General features: G+C 44.2%; 2 protein-coding genes across 7 annotated transcripts in view; one reads left to right on the top strand and one right to left on the bottom strand.

Moving 5' to 3' along the window:
- The window catches only part of LOC308107058 (4-galactosyl-N-acetylglucosaminide 3-alpha-L-fucosyltransferase 9-like), a 2,291-nt gene extending 801 nt beyond the window's left edge, over window positions 1-1,490 (top strand). The window contains exon 1 of the mRNA XM_080459166.1: window positions 1-1,490. This exon is cut by the window's left edge and continues 801 nt beyond it. Within this exon, the coding sequence (XP_080315292.1) occupies window positions 1-388 (388 nt within the window). The 3' untranslated portion in view covers window positions 389-1,490.
- Window positions 1,491-6,493: 5,003 nt separating this feature from the next.
- The window catches only part of stim1a (stromal interaction molecule 1a), a 29,046-nt gene continuing 17,871 nt past the window's right edge, over window positions 6,494-17,668 (bottom strand). For 2 of the 6 annotated variants that reach the window (XM_080459246.1, XM_080459247.1), the window contains exons 8-13: window positions 14,194-14,371; window positions 12,648-12,815; window positions 11,433-11,533; window positions 11,081-11,310; window positions 9,607-9,670; window positions 6,494-8,828 (exon numbers count right to left, since the gene is read on the bottom strand). In XM_080459246.1, coding sequence (XP_080315372.1) covers window positions 8,351-8,828; window positions 9,607-9,670; window positions 11,081-11,310; window positions 11,433-11,533; window positions 12,648-12,815; window positions 14,194-14,371 — 1,219 coding nt within the window. In that variant the 3' untranslated portion in view covers window positions 6,494-8,350. Of the gene's footprint in view, window positions 8,829-9,252; window positions 9,671-10,201; window positions 10,271-10,611; window positions 11,311-11,432; window positions 11,534-12,647; window positions 12,816-14,193; window positions 14,372-17,668 lie in introns of those variants that run through there. The other 4 variants (XM_080459244.1, XM_080459245.1, XM_080459249.1 and 1 more) reach the window with 3 other exon arrangements.

The raw sequence follows: 17,668 nt of genomic DNA on the forward strand, positions 1-17,668 counted from the left end.
GGACATGCTCAAACAGTACCAGTTCTACCTGGCATTCGAGAACTCACAGCACACCGACTACATCACAGAAAAGCTGTGGAACGCAGTGCAAGGCGGTGCTATCCCCGTGGTCCTGGGTCCGTCCAGGAAGAACTATGAGCGCTTCTTGCCTCCTGAGGCCTTCATCCATATTGATGACTTCCCCACAGTGCAGGACCTGGCCCAGTACCTGCTGAAGGTCAGGGACAGTCCATCTCTGATCGAGAAGCACCTCAGCTGGAGGAAAAACTACAGCGTATTTCGTCCTAAGTGGTGTAGTGACCATTACTGCATAGCCTGCTTGGCAGCAAAGAGGAACAAAGGCAAGATTGATGTGGTCAAAAACCTTAATGAGTGGTTTTTCTCATGAAAACCAAAGTAGAAGAGGGACTTTTTTAAACGACAGTGGTAATAATCAGGGGCGGATTTTGCTATGAGCAATGTGAGCAAGTGCCCAAAGGTGTATGGTTGTCGTCATGGGGTGAGGCTAACCTGAAGTAAACAGGGTGTGATTTGTAAAAGAAAGTAGAAGAGGGATTTTTCTCAACGACAGTAGAAATAATGAAAGGGTATCAGATTTGTAAGTGTTATGTCTGCCAAGGACGTAAAACAATCATTGGCGTATACTCGTTTGTACCGGCCATGGAAGATTCCATAAAATTTTGGAGGTGATCGAGAAACCTTTTTTTTCTTAGTCCAGGTCAACCTTTGGCGGATGTCAGAAATCTCTTATTTCTCTTGTTGTCCATGGATCTGCTTCATCTATAATTACAATAAATACAAAAGTCCACCCAAAATGTGTTTGGCCTGAGTTACAGTGTATTAAATGATTTTCAATCCTATTGTGTGAGAGTTGTAGGACAGTTGAAACTAATGCAATAAATGTGCGGGGTACTGTAAGGTTCCTTTAAGGAGGAAATGTATTTTTATGGTTTTCCACAGGACCTTTAAAAGGTAACCAAAGAATGTGCGTGTCACATGAGATGTCACACATTTCAAAGTCCCCCAATTAGGGAGCCAAACTCGCTTACCTTTTAACTGTGTTTATTTCTTGCATTTGTGTGTTGATGGCGAGTTTAGTTTTATATTACACATTTAATAGTTTTACTGTTTTTTTAACGTGATTTCTTCACAGGCTGAGATTTGGGCCGTTTTTATTGAGGTGTGTGGGTTTTGCATTGTTTGGGCTGAAAACAGTGAGTCACATCTGGAAAGAGCTTCTTCTCTGCCTGCGCTCTGGGGCCCGAAACTGTACGGTTTGATCACGTTCACACGGCAGTCTGATAGCGGTCGCGTTTTGAAATGGAATGTGAGTGATCAAGCTAAGAACAAACTATCAAAAATTGGATACCATCAAAAAAATCTGAATTCAGCATCAAGACTTGCAGTGCTTTTTGTTTTGTGTTTTTTTAAACAGAGTTTTAGAGGGTTTTTTTTAGATTTCACAAATAAACAAAAGAACATAAAGTTGTACATCCAAAAGAGAAAGGAAAAATGAAAAAGACCCCCCCCCCCCCAAAATAAATAAATAAATAAATAAATAAGGGTATATCAATTGTTTAGATACATTTGCTGTTGAGAGAAAGGGAAAATAAATGGGTAAAAAACAAGAAACAAAAAAAAAAGAAAAGAAACGCAGCCACCATACTATGTCAATATGAGTTAAGATCCAGCTGCCAAGACCAAGAACGTGTGTCAACAACAGCAATGTTGAATATAACATTTATAGTGAGAAAACAAACAATCAAACAACAAGAAAAAAATTGATGTAACCTGCACTTTACATATCTCCATGCCATGCCATACATGCTTTTGAGACATGGGGGTCACAGTGTCAGCAGGAGGAAAAAGGTTTAACCCCTTACATGTGTTTTTTGCCCGCTCTTTGCTTCAGCATCATCTCTATACACAGGAAACACAAAGAACAACACATGTATGTGCTCTGACACAAGTAATCATATGGAGCCTTTGTTTCAGTAGTGCCATGGACAACGCTGTTTACTGTGTGTATGTGGTTCCCAGTGGGAGGGGAGGCAACATCCACAAAGCCTGAAAAAAGACAGGAAAACATTATTAAAACTACACCGTTGTGATCTACTTTTTGTTCACAGTGCACATACAGTACATGAAAGCACAAATGTTAAAGACTAATTAAAGTTCTTCCATAAACAGGTTAGTCTGGCCTGTCAAATACAGTACATGGCATGCCGGTGTGTGGAGGCATCTGGGAATTTTATTGGTTCTTCAGTGTGGGTGCAGCTTTTGCGCACCCACACACCCACACCCACACCCACACCCACACCCACACCCACACCCACACCCACACACACACACTTCCACTCTTCACGAAAGGTGCTTCTGAAGTTGCTTGTTCTCTGTCATCATTTGCTCAAAATCATGTTCCTCTTTTGTTGTTGCCTCTTTGTTAATTCATGTTCCTGCTTCATGTTACTGTCTAGATAGAGCTGCTCAGGCTGGTTAATCTAAGAAATCATCTTACTGTCTAGATAGAGCTGCTCAGGCTGGTTAATCTAAGAAATCATCTTACTGTCTAGATAGAGCTGCTCAAGCTGGTTTAATCTAATAACAGTTGTAAAGTATTTGGACCAGTGTGACAACTGCAAATAATATATGTAGCACAACAAAGATATTGTATGTTATCCCCTCCCCCTCCCCCTTCCCCCTCAACTTCTCTTTTCTTCTCTCTCTCTTTGTGCGTTCCCCCCGCGGTCATGTACGGCAGTCATGCCAACTTCTAATAAAGGCAGCAACAGGAGGAGACTCCAGGTCTCTCCCTGTTGCAAGAGCAAAAACTGTTCTGACTCCATACATAAAAGCATGAATGTTAAAGACTAATTAAAGTTCTTCCATAAACAGGTTAGTCTGGCCTGTCAAATACATGGCATGCCGGTGTGTGGAGGCATCTGGGCACAGACATAGTGACACAAACCTGACACTTTTATTGGTTCTTCAGTGTGGGTGTTTCTTTTGTGAACAAAACAATAGGTGTGAACTCATAGTTCATCCATTCATCTTTTGTACTGCTTTGTCCAGTTCAGGGGCTGGGATGGATCCCAGCTAAATGTGGGTGAGGGCAGGATAAATCATAGTATCTGCCAGTATTTGAACCCATCTCGGTGTGAGGCGTCAACGCTAACCACTGCTCCAGTGTGTGTCGCCAAGTCTAAACCAAAACTGAAAAAAAAGAAAAGAAAGCTGATGTGAGAGCGCGCCCTCCTTCCCCACATTGCCCTTTCTATCTCGCGCATACATTGCACACATGTTGAAACTCTAAATTCAATTGGACAAGTTTTGGTCCGACTCAAACATTCTACATTTTAGGTCATAATGAAACCCAAGGCTGGCGGCCTGAAGTGAATTAAATCTATGTCTGCAAGTCCTGCAAGGTGTGACTGTTGTTGCCAAACCTCCTGAGAAACGTGTCCTTCCACTCTGATATACACTTTCTGGTTAAGTCCCTTTCATATGCCAGCTGAGCCAACTGGGCTTTTCCCTTGTGAAGCATTAACTCGTCTGTGGTCTGAAAATATGTTTCTCATCATGGAAAATGAGTTTTCACACATGGCAGTGCAAGCTTGAATGCAGCCAATATACTGGGCCTGAAGTTGAGGTGCGTGCTGTACCTGGAGAGGATGAGCTGTACAGTCCAGTCTCACTAAATGACCTGCAATTTACTCCCTGTAAAAAACTACTTGGCCACCTCGTACTCCATCTCAACAATAGGTTGTTTGTGACAAATCCAAGATGTGTTTTACTTTCTGGGTCCAGCAGAACAAGAGCATTTGCCAACTTTGAGTTGCGCTCGTTGAATCTCCATCAATCCATCCACCTTCTTTCCCGTTTAGTTCGTATGGGGTCGCAGTGCAGAGAGCGAAGGCGCCCAGACATCTCTGTCATTTCTGTGTTGAATCAATAGTTCTGCAGTACAGGCTCTTCGGTTCAGTGTCCTCTGGTTCCCATATACTCATCCATCCTTTGTGGGTCTCAGTGACGCATTCACAGCTGTTTCCCACACCTCATCAAACTCCTCGTCACCACAGTTTCCACACACAAGCCATTGCACTAGCCACAACACTCAAACCTGTCATCAAGTCAGTCACTGAAGAAGTCTGTTTGGTGGATCCAGCTGTGCAATAAACGCGACCACCAAGTAAGCAATGAACAATAAGCTGGGCTCTATAATTTCACAGTCACTCCTTTTGTTCGTGATCTCCATGGAGATAGTGTTGAGACGCAGCCAAGTGCCGGAGGGCATCATGCTCTTTGCGGATGACGTTGTCCTTCTGGCGGCGTCACCAGGGCCTCCAGCGATCACTGGAACGGTTCGCGGCTGAGTGTGAAGAGGTTCGGATGCATATTGGCACCTCCAAATCTGAGTCCATGGTCCTCTCACCGAAAAGGATGGCATGCCAGGGAGGGAGGGAGGGATTGTGAGATCGGCCAGGCGGCTGCAGTAATGCAGTCACTGTATCGGACCGTTGTGGTGAAGAGGAAGATGATATATAAAGTAAAGCTCTCTGTTTACCGGTCGCTCTACATCCCCACCCTCACATACGGTCATGACAAAAGAGTGAGATCGTGGGTACAAGCGGCCTAAATGAGTTTTCTCCGCAGGGTGGCGGGCTTCACTCTTGGCGTGAGTGAGGAGGTCAGCCATTCGGGAGACACTTAAAGTCGAGCCACTGCTCCTCCACATTGAGAGGAGCCAGCTGAGGTGGTTAGGGTATCTGATTGGGATGCCCCACTGGTCGCCTCCCTTTAGAGGTCTACCAGGCATTTCCGACTGAGAGGAGGCCCCGTTTAATCTAAAAACGGTTGGAAAGTATTTGGATCAGTGTGATAACTGCAAATAATATATGTAGCACAACAAGGATATTGTATGTTATCCCCCTCCACCTCCCCCCTCCCCCCTCAACTTTCTTCTCTCTCTTCTCTTCTCTCTCTCTTTGTGCGTTCCCCCCCGGTCGTGTACGGCAGCCATGCCAACTTCTGACGGAGAAGGCAACAGGAGGAGACTCCAGGTCTCTCCCTGTTGCAAGACCAAAAACTGTTCTGACTCCGAAGGCTCTCAATCACATCATATTGTTGGCCCAAGCTGCCGAACAGGAAAAGGGCGGGGAAAAAAAAAAAAAAAAAAAAGACAGGAGGCCCAGAGGAAGTTGCAGAGGACAGGGATGCCTGGGCTTCTCTGCTCTCTATCCCGCCACCGCAACCTCAAACGGACTAAGCGAGAAGGAAGATGGATGGATATAGAGGTATAATTTCATGAAGGTTTACAGCCTCCAAAATCTGTGGTGAGCTTTCCCTGGGAGTTTTGCATGAACAAAAATGGCATGGGCCATCAGAGATCACAGGGAAGCACCAAAATGTTTCTTAGTTGATTAAAAAATAAATAAATTCAAAGAAACATTTTGAGGTGAGATCGATGTGTAGGGCTCCTTTTGTGTGGGGAATCAACAGTCGTCTTACTTCCAACAATCACAGGATCTTTTAAGTATGTAGCCAACAGTTGAAATGCAATGACCTCATGAACTTTGTTCTTTTTGAGCTTGTATCTTTTGCAGATTGTGAGGCCTTTTTAAAGCCCCCTATTGAATTATGCGACTGCTATGGATTTAAGTCTGGAAGGTAGGAAACTATGCGGATGTTGTCAAATATGACACAAGCAAACTAGCAATATGTAATCGGATTTCTTTCTCAAGGTAACTGTGGCAACACCGGTTGGCAAGTTTTCTAACTGGTTTAGACAAGACATACATCAAGTACACCAAGTACATCAAGTCTCAGAGGAGGAGCTGAAGTGGAACTAAGACTGAAACTCAGCAAGACAGCTGCATTTTACAAGTCACGAAAAGACAAAACAGGCATATTAGGACAAACCGCAGCTAAAGTAAAACACTGCAACCCAATGTAAAACAGTGGTATGACAGATTTTCCAACGTGGCCCTTTAAGGATATCATTTTTGCACCACTGCTCTTAAAAACGGGACACATTTGCTCAATTAACCAAAATCCAATGAGAACGTGTCGCATTAACAAGAAGGACTCGTCTTTCATTCAAAATAGTTTATTGCTATCATGCAGGAGTGCCATAAAAGTCTAGACCACCACAGTAGATGCAAAATTATCATTTTCTCTGTACAAATATACCATATGTATCCATAAATAGAAGCGGTAAAGAAAGAAGAGGGAAACATTTGACGGGGGATTGAAGAGCTGAAGCTGATTTACTCTTACGACCCAATACAGGTTACGTTTTGACAGTTGACATGCATCAACATTGCAGTGCATTAAACTGGCAGCAGACAGACAAGACACACACACACACACACACACACACTCACGCATATTAAAATGTCATCACCGATTTACAGCTCTGGCGTGCAAAAAAGGTACAAATGACACTTTAAAAAAGTACCAGTAGGAAATAGTTTTTTTTTTTCTTTTTTTTTTTAAAGCCGTTTTTCAAACGAACATAATAAAACAGTTCTTGTACATCCAAACCACCGGTTTACATTACAAAGTTGGGAGAGACCAACTGTGTCTTCTGCAGCACTTTTTGGTTGTTCGTTAAATCAGGAAGCACCCCGTTTGTGTGGACCAGTGCTTCATCTGCCTACAACTACTGATGCATAGATCTGTGCTCGAGCGAAGCAGTCGACACTGAAACTGGCACAAAGTTCTTTGTTGTAGTAATCCGAGGATAGCAATTATCCGTAAACACAATGTACTGGCGATACTGTTCCAGGAAACAATACCGTTAGACATTCAGCACTGTGGACGTCATGCGGCTTTTGAGTCATGTGTAAAAGGGGCTCAAAATGGTTGATAACACCACAAATACAAAGACCTCCGACAGAAAACAGCGATTTGGCACTTTTTATACGATTGGTCTTCTGCCTTCTCCCAGAGCTTGTCGGGTATCCATAAAACGTGGCTCACCGGAAGGTTTTTGTCATACGATTCATTCGGAACTTTAGCCCTTGCTTGCGACAGTTTCTCACTGACCGCCCACTTTTCAATGTCACTTTCATTTATTTTTTGACCAAATTTAAACAAAAAAAAAAAAACTGAAAAAAAAAGAAGGAGGAAAACAAGCAAGACACAGGATGGCAAAAGCCAAAATACACGTAAAACCTGCACCCTGTTCACCAAATTGACATTAAACAGACAAAGTGGGGCTCCTGTTTCAATTCTAAAAAGCTAATCTACTTCCTCTGGGTGTAAAAAAAAAAAAAAGGTAGCAGCTCTGGCTCACTTTCTCAAATGTGCCGCCTTAAAAATAAAATAAAAAGTCTGATAAAAGTCCTTTCATATTGATTCGCTGGCATTTACAATTTCTTTTTCTTTAGAAAGATATATAATTTGATCATCCGTCAAGTAAGGGGACGTGATATTCCCAAAATCAGTCATTTCAGGCTGAACCGGCATCCTTCACTCTTGCATCCTGACACACGTGGAAACCTAAAAAAAAAAAAAAAAAAAAGCCCTCAAGCAGAACAGCTCATGCTGTAGTTTGATGGTCCTTTAGAAACTTTGTACAGAAACTAGCCTCAGACTCGGGTTATGTCAGAAAATAAATACCCAACCTTTTTTTTTTTGGTGGGGTGGGGGGGTGGGGGTCTTGTTGAGTATTAATCACACGAGGTTGCTACTAATGATAAACTGTGTTTTAACAACATGTAACGGATTTCTTCAACAGCTAGAAGGGAAGTGTGAAGATCCTCCGATGGGGCGACACTGACTTTACCGAAAAGACAACAAAAGAAAAAAACCCAAACTGTAGCCATATATAAAAGTTAAAGTAACAGGTGTGCGCATTCACTTTGGATTCGTAGGACAGGTGGTTAGGTAGTAATCAAAGAGAAACGTCAAGTGTTTTCTAAGCAGGTTAACAACAAGAACCGAGCAAACACTAGGAGCATTCGTCTATCAGTCAAACAAAAGTGACATGCAAACTGTTATAGATCGTAGAACAGGAAAGAAAAACCAAGTGGGAGACACTTTTCCCCTTCGAGACTGGCACAAAATCCTGCAGAATAAATAATACTTTACATTCCAATATACAAACTGACCTGTTCCCCAATAATTCAACATTAAACCCAAAGAGCAGATAAAGCTGAACACCTGCTGACGCACCATCTTTCAGAGCAGGATTGTTGTGACCGACCAAAAAAAAACAAAACAAAGATGCAATGGCATCACTTCATGCCATTTTAATAAACCCAAGACTCTTTTTTTTTTCTCTCTCTCTCTCTTTTTTTTTAAACACGTGGACAGAAACCAGTCAAACTGCAGTTTGCGTAAGCTCTTATTTCCTCTGCTTCTTGAAGATCTTGAAGGTGTGTTTCTTGCGGCTGGCAGTGGAATCCGTGTCCTCGCCCGTCGAGCCGCTGTCTTCCTCCAAGGGGCTCTTCTTGGAGGACAGCTGCGGGATGCGGGTGTTGGCCTTTGCCCCCACGGCCCCCGTCGGCGATGGCGTGTCGGGTTCGGTGGAGTTTGGGCTGAGGGAGCGGGACGACTCGGACAGGCTGTTGATCTCCCCCAGGCTGGGCGATTTCTCCGCGCCGTACAACTTCTTCATGAGTATGGGGCTCTCGGAGACGAGGTCCTCGTAAATACGGTTCCCTCCGTTGGGGGTGAGACCGTGCAGCGAGACGGTGTCGTCTGTCCGGCCGTGCAGGAGGGAGGTGGGCTTGATGAGGTGGCCTTTCGAGCTGTAGGCAGATAGCCGATCGCCGACTTGGGAGAGGGACAGGGAGGAGTCGGAGTCGGAGCGGTTTAGGTCCCTGTGGGAGGAGGAAAAACACAGAAGTCTAATGAGACGAAACTTAATAGATGGCAAAAAAAAAAAAAAAAAAAAAAAAAAGCACAAAAAGGAAGCTGCTGCATGCTTGGGTTTGTCTCTAGACTATGCCTGAGAAGCCACGGACACGTTGGCCAGGGCCTGGACACTGGAACTCCACACTTGTTAGTCGGGCAGGCAAAGAACACCGGGAACAAATGAGACGGGGTTGGAAAAGAGTCAGAAGCGGAGATCTGGTGATGTGAAAGCCAAACAAATAGTACAAGGCAAAACAAAATGAAAATGTAAATTCTTTTGGAGGTACCTATGTTACAATCCATGTGTTAAAAGAAAGGAAATGACAGCAGGTGGTGCAACAACCCACACGCACATGCCGTGTGTCGAGAGCTTTGGAGTGTGACGGGTACCCGAGACTGTCGCTGGATGTCACTTTGGAGACATCAGAGAATGACAAATCAGGAATGGGGTCCATGGGCTGGAAAGAAGCATGATATATATGGGAAGAATGAGGGGCGGAGCCTCCACCCACAGAGCTGGGCAAGCAGGAGTAGGAAGACGACAGAGACGAGAGGGACTGGGGGTTCGGGCTGGAGGTACAGATGATGGACGGGTGAGAGACGGCCGAGGAAAGAGGCGGCAGAGGGAGACAGTCCAGCTGGCCGAACGAGTGGCTGCGAGACTGTCTGAGGTTGGACCGCGGTCTGGACGGGTAGGGGGTCCCCTCTCCCTGCTGCCCTGCCATCAGGCAACTCTCTACCAACCTCTGGGAGCCCATGGCCAGCTGGGGGTCAATGTGGCGTTGGCGCAGAGACATCATACTGGGAGCTGTTGGCACAAAACGGCAAAATTATTAACAAGTAGAGCTCGAAGCGAGAGGCAAGACCAACTGGGAGATTAGTGGAAAGATATGCGGATGCCGGGATTTCTCTCACTTTGAATAGTTTTTTTTTTTTAATTAGGTCTTAAAAACACCATCAAATAACTTATTACCTCAGAAATCCCAGCCCTTTTTTTTTTTTTAATCGTTTCTCTGCAAGAGCGATCAAGTGAACCAGTCCACAGTCATCGTGTTAAAACAAAAACATAAAAGCTTTCAGGTGACAAAATAAAAGCGGGAAGAGCACAGGGGAGCACTGTGGGACATTTTCGAGGGGATACGTGCGGAAAGGCAAGCAAGCGAGCCAAGGTCGAAAGGTGGTTTGAGGCGACGGCGGGAACGCCGTGAACATCCGCAGCGTCATCCTGCTCGTTAATATACATTACGGCTGCGTGGTTCTGACGGAAAAGTGAAGGAGGGAGAGAAAGGGTGGATCTCGGACGGACGACTGAATCGGGGCAGAAGTTTAAATGGCCAACCCGGATATTTCCACACGGCGTGACGGTCAGAACCAACGGGCCACAGGTCACTGGCTCGCCGGTCGCCATCTGCAGTTCACGCCGGCGACGGAGCGGTGGGAGCCGAACGCCGGGGAGGCGGTGGAGGGGAGAGAGCAGGCGTGAGACAGGAAGTTGGGAGTTCATGTGGATTAGAAAGACTCACTCGCCATCGCAGCCGCAAACGGATTCCGGCTTCCGCCGCAAACCTGAATCCTAACGTGTTGTCGAGTTTTTGTCAAAGTAATGCATCAAAAGATTTGGGAGAACCTGAAACAAAACCGTTACATAAAAAACCCTGAAGCCTGAATAAACCTGGTGGTTTTGCGACTGTTTGGCCGTTTGGCTGAGAATGTCTGAAACACATATTGGACAACCACTACAAACTTGTTCTCATTACCAGGTATATTTCTCTCAACAGGTCAGTTTCCAGAGGAAAAGTCACAGGAGTCTTCAGTCTGGATAATCGACTGAGAGTCAAGTAAACACTTTGATCCAAAAAAAAAAAAAGAAAGAAAAAAAAAAAAAAAAGGACAATTAACAAAAAGGCATCCATGTGAAACTGCGTATAAAAACAACAAGACAACTCAGTGAATTGACATTTTACAAAATGTAAAACAACATTCATTCAATCACAGACATGATTAACCCGCACAGCCTCCAGCAGCAGAGAGGCCACAAGAACAGATTTATATCAAATGTTAAAAAAACAACAACAACAAAAAAAACAACACACAACAAACAAAAGTCCAAATTCTCATGAAGGCTGATTTTTGGATTTCCCCAGCAGGACCTTGGAGGATTTAGAGCCTCGTTTGCCATTTCCCACCGACTGGCCCACAGATTCTGTCGAACCCTTACATTGCAGAGTTCCAGGCACGATATCCTCGTCCAAGTCGTCCATGTCGTCCGTCATGATGAAGTGCTGAGGCGTTGCCCGGCCTCCCATGAAGCTGGGGTCAAGGTTGAGAGCCGAGGCCAGTGACGGGAGGCCCGGGTTGTTGACGATGGTGAAGCCTGTGAGGATCTCGATCTGCTGCCAGCGATTCAGCCGCTCCCGCAGGGCAGCGGTCACCTCGCCCAGGGCTTGTCTACGAAAGGCGAGGAGAGGTGAGCTTATCAGCTCGGGAAGTGACAACGTCACACAGGAGATCTTCGGCTTCCAAATCACGCACGGACACAAAAACGACCACCACGACGATCCGGAACTTACTTTGCGGCCAGTATCTTGTGGTCCACGTCATCCAGGGAGGAGCTGTGAGCCACATGGAAAGTTCCGAAGAGCGTGTTCCTCTTTTTCTTGATCTTCTCGGCCTGTGAGAAAAAGCCGTTAAACGGCAACATGGCTCGCAAACAGTTCATCGCATCGAGTCGAATCAGGAAGGAATCGAGAAAGAAATGCAGAAATCTCCAGTCAGGAAGTTTAACCATATGTGATTCACCACTTCAGCACACTAAAAGCGCTTCACACTATTTAGTCAAATGCATCTTCTCACACACAAAAACCAATGGGGATGGCTGCCAAAGCTACTACACTATCGGCAGCAACTTGAAGGTCAATATTTTGCCCAAGGAAAATTCCTACATAAGGTAAGATTGAACCAACAACCTAAATTACTGTGCAGAGGTCTGGGGCAACACTTAGAAATGTTCACTACAGCAACTACCAAGTTTACAAAAAAAGAGCAATACGGATAATTCATTGACTCTTATTAAAGGCAAATCACTAAAATTCACTGACCTGGTAAATTTTCGAGCAACAAAAATAATGTATAACGCAACAAACCACTTCCTTCAATTATTCTAAACTTTTTTTTTTTTTTTTTTTTTAGCAGAGCCGGGAGTTACAGCTGGAGAGGGGATTTGAAGTTAGAACATGGAAGGTTTCGCACAACACTGAAGTCATTTTGTCATTCTGTGTGTGGAGTGAGGTTGTGGAAGAGTTTGGTGCCTGGACACTGCCTGAGCTCCATCCCCAGTCAGGTAAACAAGGCGTAGCAGTAAATAAGCTTTGCTTCTTCCTTCTGTGTTTCGGATACGTCAGGCCATTATTTATCTAGTTATGTTACTTTTTTGTTTTGTCTGTGTTGCTCTGCTATGTTTGTTGATTGTTTATTTTTGTTTTGTTGTGCCCAAAACAAAGTTAATAAACTTAATACAACTTAAAAAATAATAATAATTGGTCGTCGTGTGTGGCTTCCAGTTCATACACCACCAACCACACTCTCACACTGCATTCACCCAGGCAGTTTGGGGTTCAGTGTCTTGCCAAAGGATAGAGATGGGAATCGAACCTGCAACGACCGCTCTGCCAACCGAGCCGTGCCGCCCTGATGAGGCTGATGTAAGTAAGTCTGGTCTGAAACTAATATATTAGCCGCCCCCCCTTGTAGACACATTTATTTTACTACAGGTACCACAAACGTACCCCCTCTTTGGCCACCAGGAGCTGCCGTTCAGCGTTTTGCTTCTTGATGTTGTAGTACTGCACCTCCACCTCGTGGGTGAGTTGCAGCCACTTCTGGAGTGACTCTGGAGGTGCCCAGCTGCTGCGCGACTCCAGCTCCTTCTCGGCTTTCTTCAGCGCCATACGCACCTGCGGCACATTTCAAACAGTACCAGATAAAGCTACGCACACGGAACAAGAAGGAATAGGTGGTGTTCGGAGTTAGCGCAGCCACAGGGCAAATGAAATTTGATAAAATACTCGTGTACTGCTTAAACAACAGGGATGGCAACGGGAAAATAAACATATTTCAGAAGCTTTTCAAGCTATTTGTACCCATTTTAGCTAAGAACAACACAGGAAGATCTGAAATAAGTCTTAGAAATTTAATGAAAATCACTGTACAGTCTTTCTTGACAAACTGTCCAGTATCTTGCTGATCTCATTCTTTCCCCCAATTTTAACTCACTGAGACTTTTCATTGTAGCCATTGTCTCGCGTTAAAAACTTCATACTTCCACTGAAACTATTGTTAACAATCTCGAATCTAACAAGCCATGCACAATAGGTCTATATTTATGAGTATATGAGTGAAATTAAACAGGTATTCTCATTGGTGGAAATCATTTCTTCTCAGCCAATCTTTTTTTTTTGCATAAGAAACGATTCATTAGTGAGACAGGAGTGGAACATTCAGTTTTGATGCGATTGGACACTAATCTAACCTTATCTTTGATGATCGCAATAAAATCTAGGTACCTCCTCCCCCGAAAGTTTTTTTTTTTTTTTTAAATGGATTTAGACGTTTTCAAAACAAATTACCAATTTCAATTTCTAATAGTGGGAAATCCGCAGAAAATTGCCATCCAACAACAAACACAGCCTGACATGGTTAAACTTTGTCACGAGCTGTTCAGAAATGGCAGTACACGTTACTACTGACGTCCTAAAAAAATGAACTGCAATTACCAAAACTTCAGATGTCCTGCAAATACACAGAAACTGGAAGGCCTGCATGTTCCCTGTTCATTACCACGCTCCTGATAGTAACACCAGTGTCTGAGTCAGCTGAGTGTGAGACATCTTCCAAGTAAATACCCATGTGTTCTGCTTTATTGTGTCGTTTTTTTTTTCATATTGGATAAAAGCGTCAGCGGGCGTATTGATACCAAAGCAGGTGCGAATCTGTCAGACCTTAACAGACGGTGCACTGGCACCTGGAAGTTTATGCAGGTCCACTCACCGCATTCATGAATTAGTCTCACACTGAAAGATTTGATACGAGTCACGGTTTATGACACATGGGCATATGACAAGTTTCACTTTATCCACGGGTTCAAATCCCCGGAGGCGTGGCCTTAGAACCTCCCAACAAACCTCCCTTTTCACCAAAGGAAGCTTAATGCTCTGTGTGACACCATATTTAAGATAAATAATAAGAGCTCCTGGAAGTTTCAAAGGCGTCGTTTAACTTTCCAAACAGTGATCTTCATGTTGAAATGTTACTGCTCGGGGTGCAGGCACCTACCTGAACCAGCTCTTCTTCTGCATACTTCTGGCGACTGAGTTCATTCTCGGTGCCCTCGCGCAGCTCTCTCAGTCGCTGGGCTTCCTGTTTGGCTGTGCTGATCTCATCCCTCAGTTTCTGCTCCAGGGTTACCTTCTCCACCTCGACTGTGCGGTGCTCCTCCTGGGCTATCTGCAGCCTGAGGTGAGGGAGAGAAGCACAAATGAAAACAAAGGTCTGCAACAGTTGGGTCTGGCGCAACATGCAGCTTCTGTAGTTGCGATAGAGTTTGCCAAGATATCTACAAAGAAAGTTTCGATAATATCGTGATTATATTTAATTGACACCCTACACAGCCACATGACCTGGCCTTAGTTTTTGATTGCAGTCTTCAGTAATGCCTAGCGCCTACTCTGCTCGACTCTTAGACCTTCCATTATGTATTAGTACCTGAATCCAAGCGAGCCGAGTCAAATCGAAAATGCAAACTCGGCAGACGGCAGGCCACTGATTGGCCAGGGCGTGACGTCACTGGATGAGTCAGGAGAGGAACTCGTTCACAAAGGTTTACCCTGCCATTTTTAAAAAACAATCGCAAGAAGAAGAACAGAACTGAGACTGACGCACAGAAATTAACCCCGCGGAGCAACGACGAGGTGCAGACGTTTCTTTTTCTGGTGGCCGACAAGAGGATTCAGCGGGAGCAAGGCGGAGTGACCCTCTATGAGAAACTGTATCGGGAGGTCCCCGAGCTGATGGCCACCCATGGACCTCTTGCTCCGACGACTCCACTCACTCCGAGGTGGTACTCTATTACAATGGAAAATGACCGAAACAGAATCGAGACGAGTCAAACCAAGTAGTGCTAGAATTGTGTAACGGAAAAGCGCCATCAGTTATTTACAGATGAACCCAAAAAATAAAAGCATCAGAGGAAAATCAAGTTTTCAGGCTGCATATATCATTTAAACAGGACTGCCTATAACTTCCCTGTTTCCAATCTTATTTGTTTTTCACCCCATGTCTGTAGAACTCAGATAGGCCTGTATACTTCTGAAGTGAATTCATCTTAAAACAGGCCTCGACTGGCCATCCCTAACTTTTATCTATTATTTTTTAATGCGTTTGTTCTTCCTGAATTTGGTCTTCGGCATTGGATTTTCCAAAAGTATTATTCTCCTTCTCGCCTATTTAAAGACCGGAGACCTGAAACTGATATCTGACCCTCTGTAACAGGGTCACAGATAACACGAAGTGGAAAAGGGTTAGTGGAAACGAGCTGGCTTAGGTGTCCAGGTTAATTCTTGCAGATGCCAAACAAATAGTAACATAAGCAAATGATGGCCTCAGAATTGGTGAGGAACCCAACGCTGTATGTACTTTATCACTTCTCCTCGCTTGTATTGCCTTCAATATATCTATATAGAAACGATCTGGTTTACTGTCCATCACGTCGGCTAATTCGTTATGATAATGACATGTGCAATATACACATTCTATGTATCATATATTCATACTACTGATATAAAAAGGAAAGTGTGATTAATTCACAGACATTGTACAATCAACCAATGGTAAATCTTAAACAGTGAAAGTGTTTGTAGTAATCACAAATCATATCGTGGACTAGACAAAGACAGACAAAACGCTTAATTATGAGAACTTAAAAAAACAGCAGTGGCTGCATACTATGGTCAGGCCAACAACATAGAACCTCACTGAAGCTATAGTCATTTTCTATGAGCGTTACAAGTGAGCATGTGAGTACCATGTATGTGTGGAATGCAGGAATTGCATCACCGGAAACAATGGCTAACGCACGGAAAGCATAGAGCGGTGGTCAGCTGCTTGGCAGCACACAATAAACTGACATCAGAGGGAGAGGAGCCAAAAATGGGGACAGCTGTCAACCTGCAACCTTAGAACTGTACAGTGAAGCTGCTGTAGTATCCCTAACGTACATGTGTTGCACTCTACACGAGATATTTTTAGGAAGGCTTCCCATAAAAATAGAAACATGTCAAACATGACTGATGAAGTAATCTATAATCAATAAAGCATTTTTGGACTAGTTGAAGACCATCAAGTTAAAAAAAATATTTCTTAGGATTACATCTGCAAACAATAAATAAGCGTGGGCAGATAATCCACCTCACAATGACAAATCTGAGAATAAATGAGCCATTAGGACGTCTCAGTGTCCCGTTTTAGGGTGGTAATGTCATCTTCCGGGCACTAGATGGCAGTACTGCATTCCACTCAAGTCTTGAACTCGACAGCAGCGGCAGCATCGAAGGGCAGAGAAATGAAAGTTGATCCAGAGCACTAGCTATGGAAAATGTGGCTGGTGGGCAGTCCTGCTAATGCATTCGACCCTGACCTCTGCCATTCTCCAGCTAAGATTTGAGGGCTCGGCTAGAGCCAAACGCTGCGCAGACTGACCTACATTTCAGCGTTCACAGGACGTAGACACACAGTCTCCACAGTGTTATAACAGTGTGACATTTGTATTAAGATCCTAAACAATGTTAATGACTGTTATCAGTCCCTTTTCAGGGCGTCTGTCTGGACGCCACACCCAAAGCCGAATGGGGGCGAATTAACACTTGCGCCGTCATGCTCAGTGGCGTCTCCCACCAGTGAGGTGGAGGCTGGGTGAAGCGGTGTTGCAAAAGGCACGCAGGATATCCAATCATCAAAGCTCCTTCCTACTGTCTCCCAACAGGGAAGTGGTGTCCGAGTCGGGCTACTTGATACCACCACAGGATCTACTTGAAGGTATGGAAAGACAGCAGCTGGCAGGAGGGATCACAAAGAAAGGCACAGCTACAGACAGAGGACATAGCTCCCTGCTTCAGCGATGCAACTTTACTTTTGCGAGTCACAGACGGATCTATAAAAATAAGATTCCCCAGAAACACATGTAAAGAAATAAGACTCACAAGAATCTACAGTAACTTTTAAGAGTGAAAAAAATCACAACAATTTGCTTAGAAATTCAAAAAGCACCAGAATATAATCATCCAAATGCTGTCGAGAAATGATTAAATTAACTAACCAATGAGCCACTGACCCAAAGGTCTTGTCGTACTCTTTCGTGCCACAAGATGGTGCTGTGAGTCACTCTAGTGCTATTCCTGCAAGAGTGATACTGCAATATTAAAAATAGAAAGATGAAAGTTGGACTGATTTTTTTTATTTTTTTTAAAGTAAAAATCTGTCCGTTGGAATTTATGCAACCTGAATGTCTCGGGGGGAAAAAAACTAAAAACTTCCGCCTTCACTGATCCCTGAAGATGCCGCTTCGTCCGAGCAGCTTGCCGTCTTGAAATCCGGCCAAGTCTAAGAAGGTAACAACTAATCACTACCTTGACCTTGAAAGGTATACTTCCTTCAAGTCTTCATGAAATTTATAGGATACACTCAGAATGAATAAATTGTGCCTTGATGCAAAGTCTGATATATTTGTTGAAAGTTGTGTTTAAAGCCTCAGATC

The sequence above is a fragment of the Lipophrys pholis genome (assembly GCF_963383615.2).
Source record: "Lipophrys pholis genome assembly, chromosome: 3".
Lineage (NCBI taxonomy): Eukaryota > Metazoa > Chordata > Actinopteri > Blenniiformes > Blenniidae > Lipophrys > Lipophrys pholis.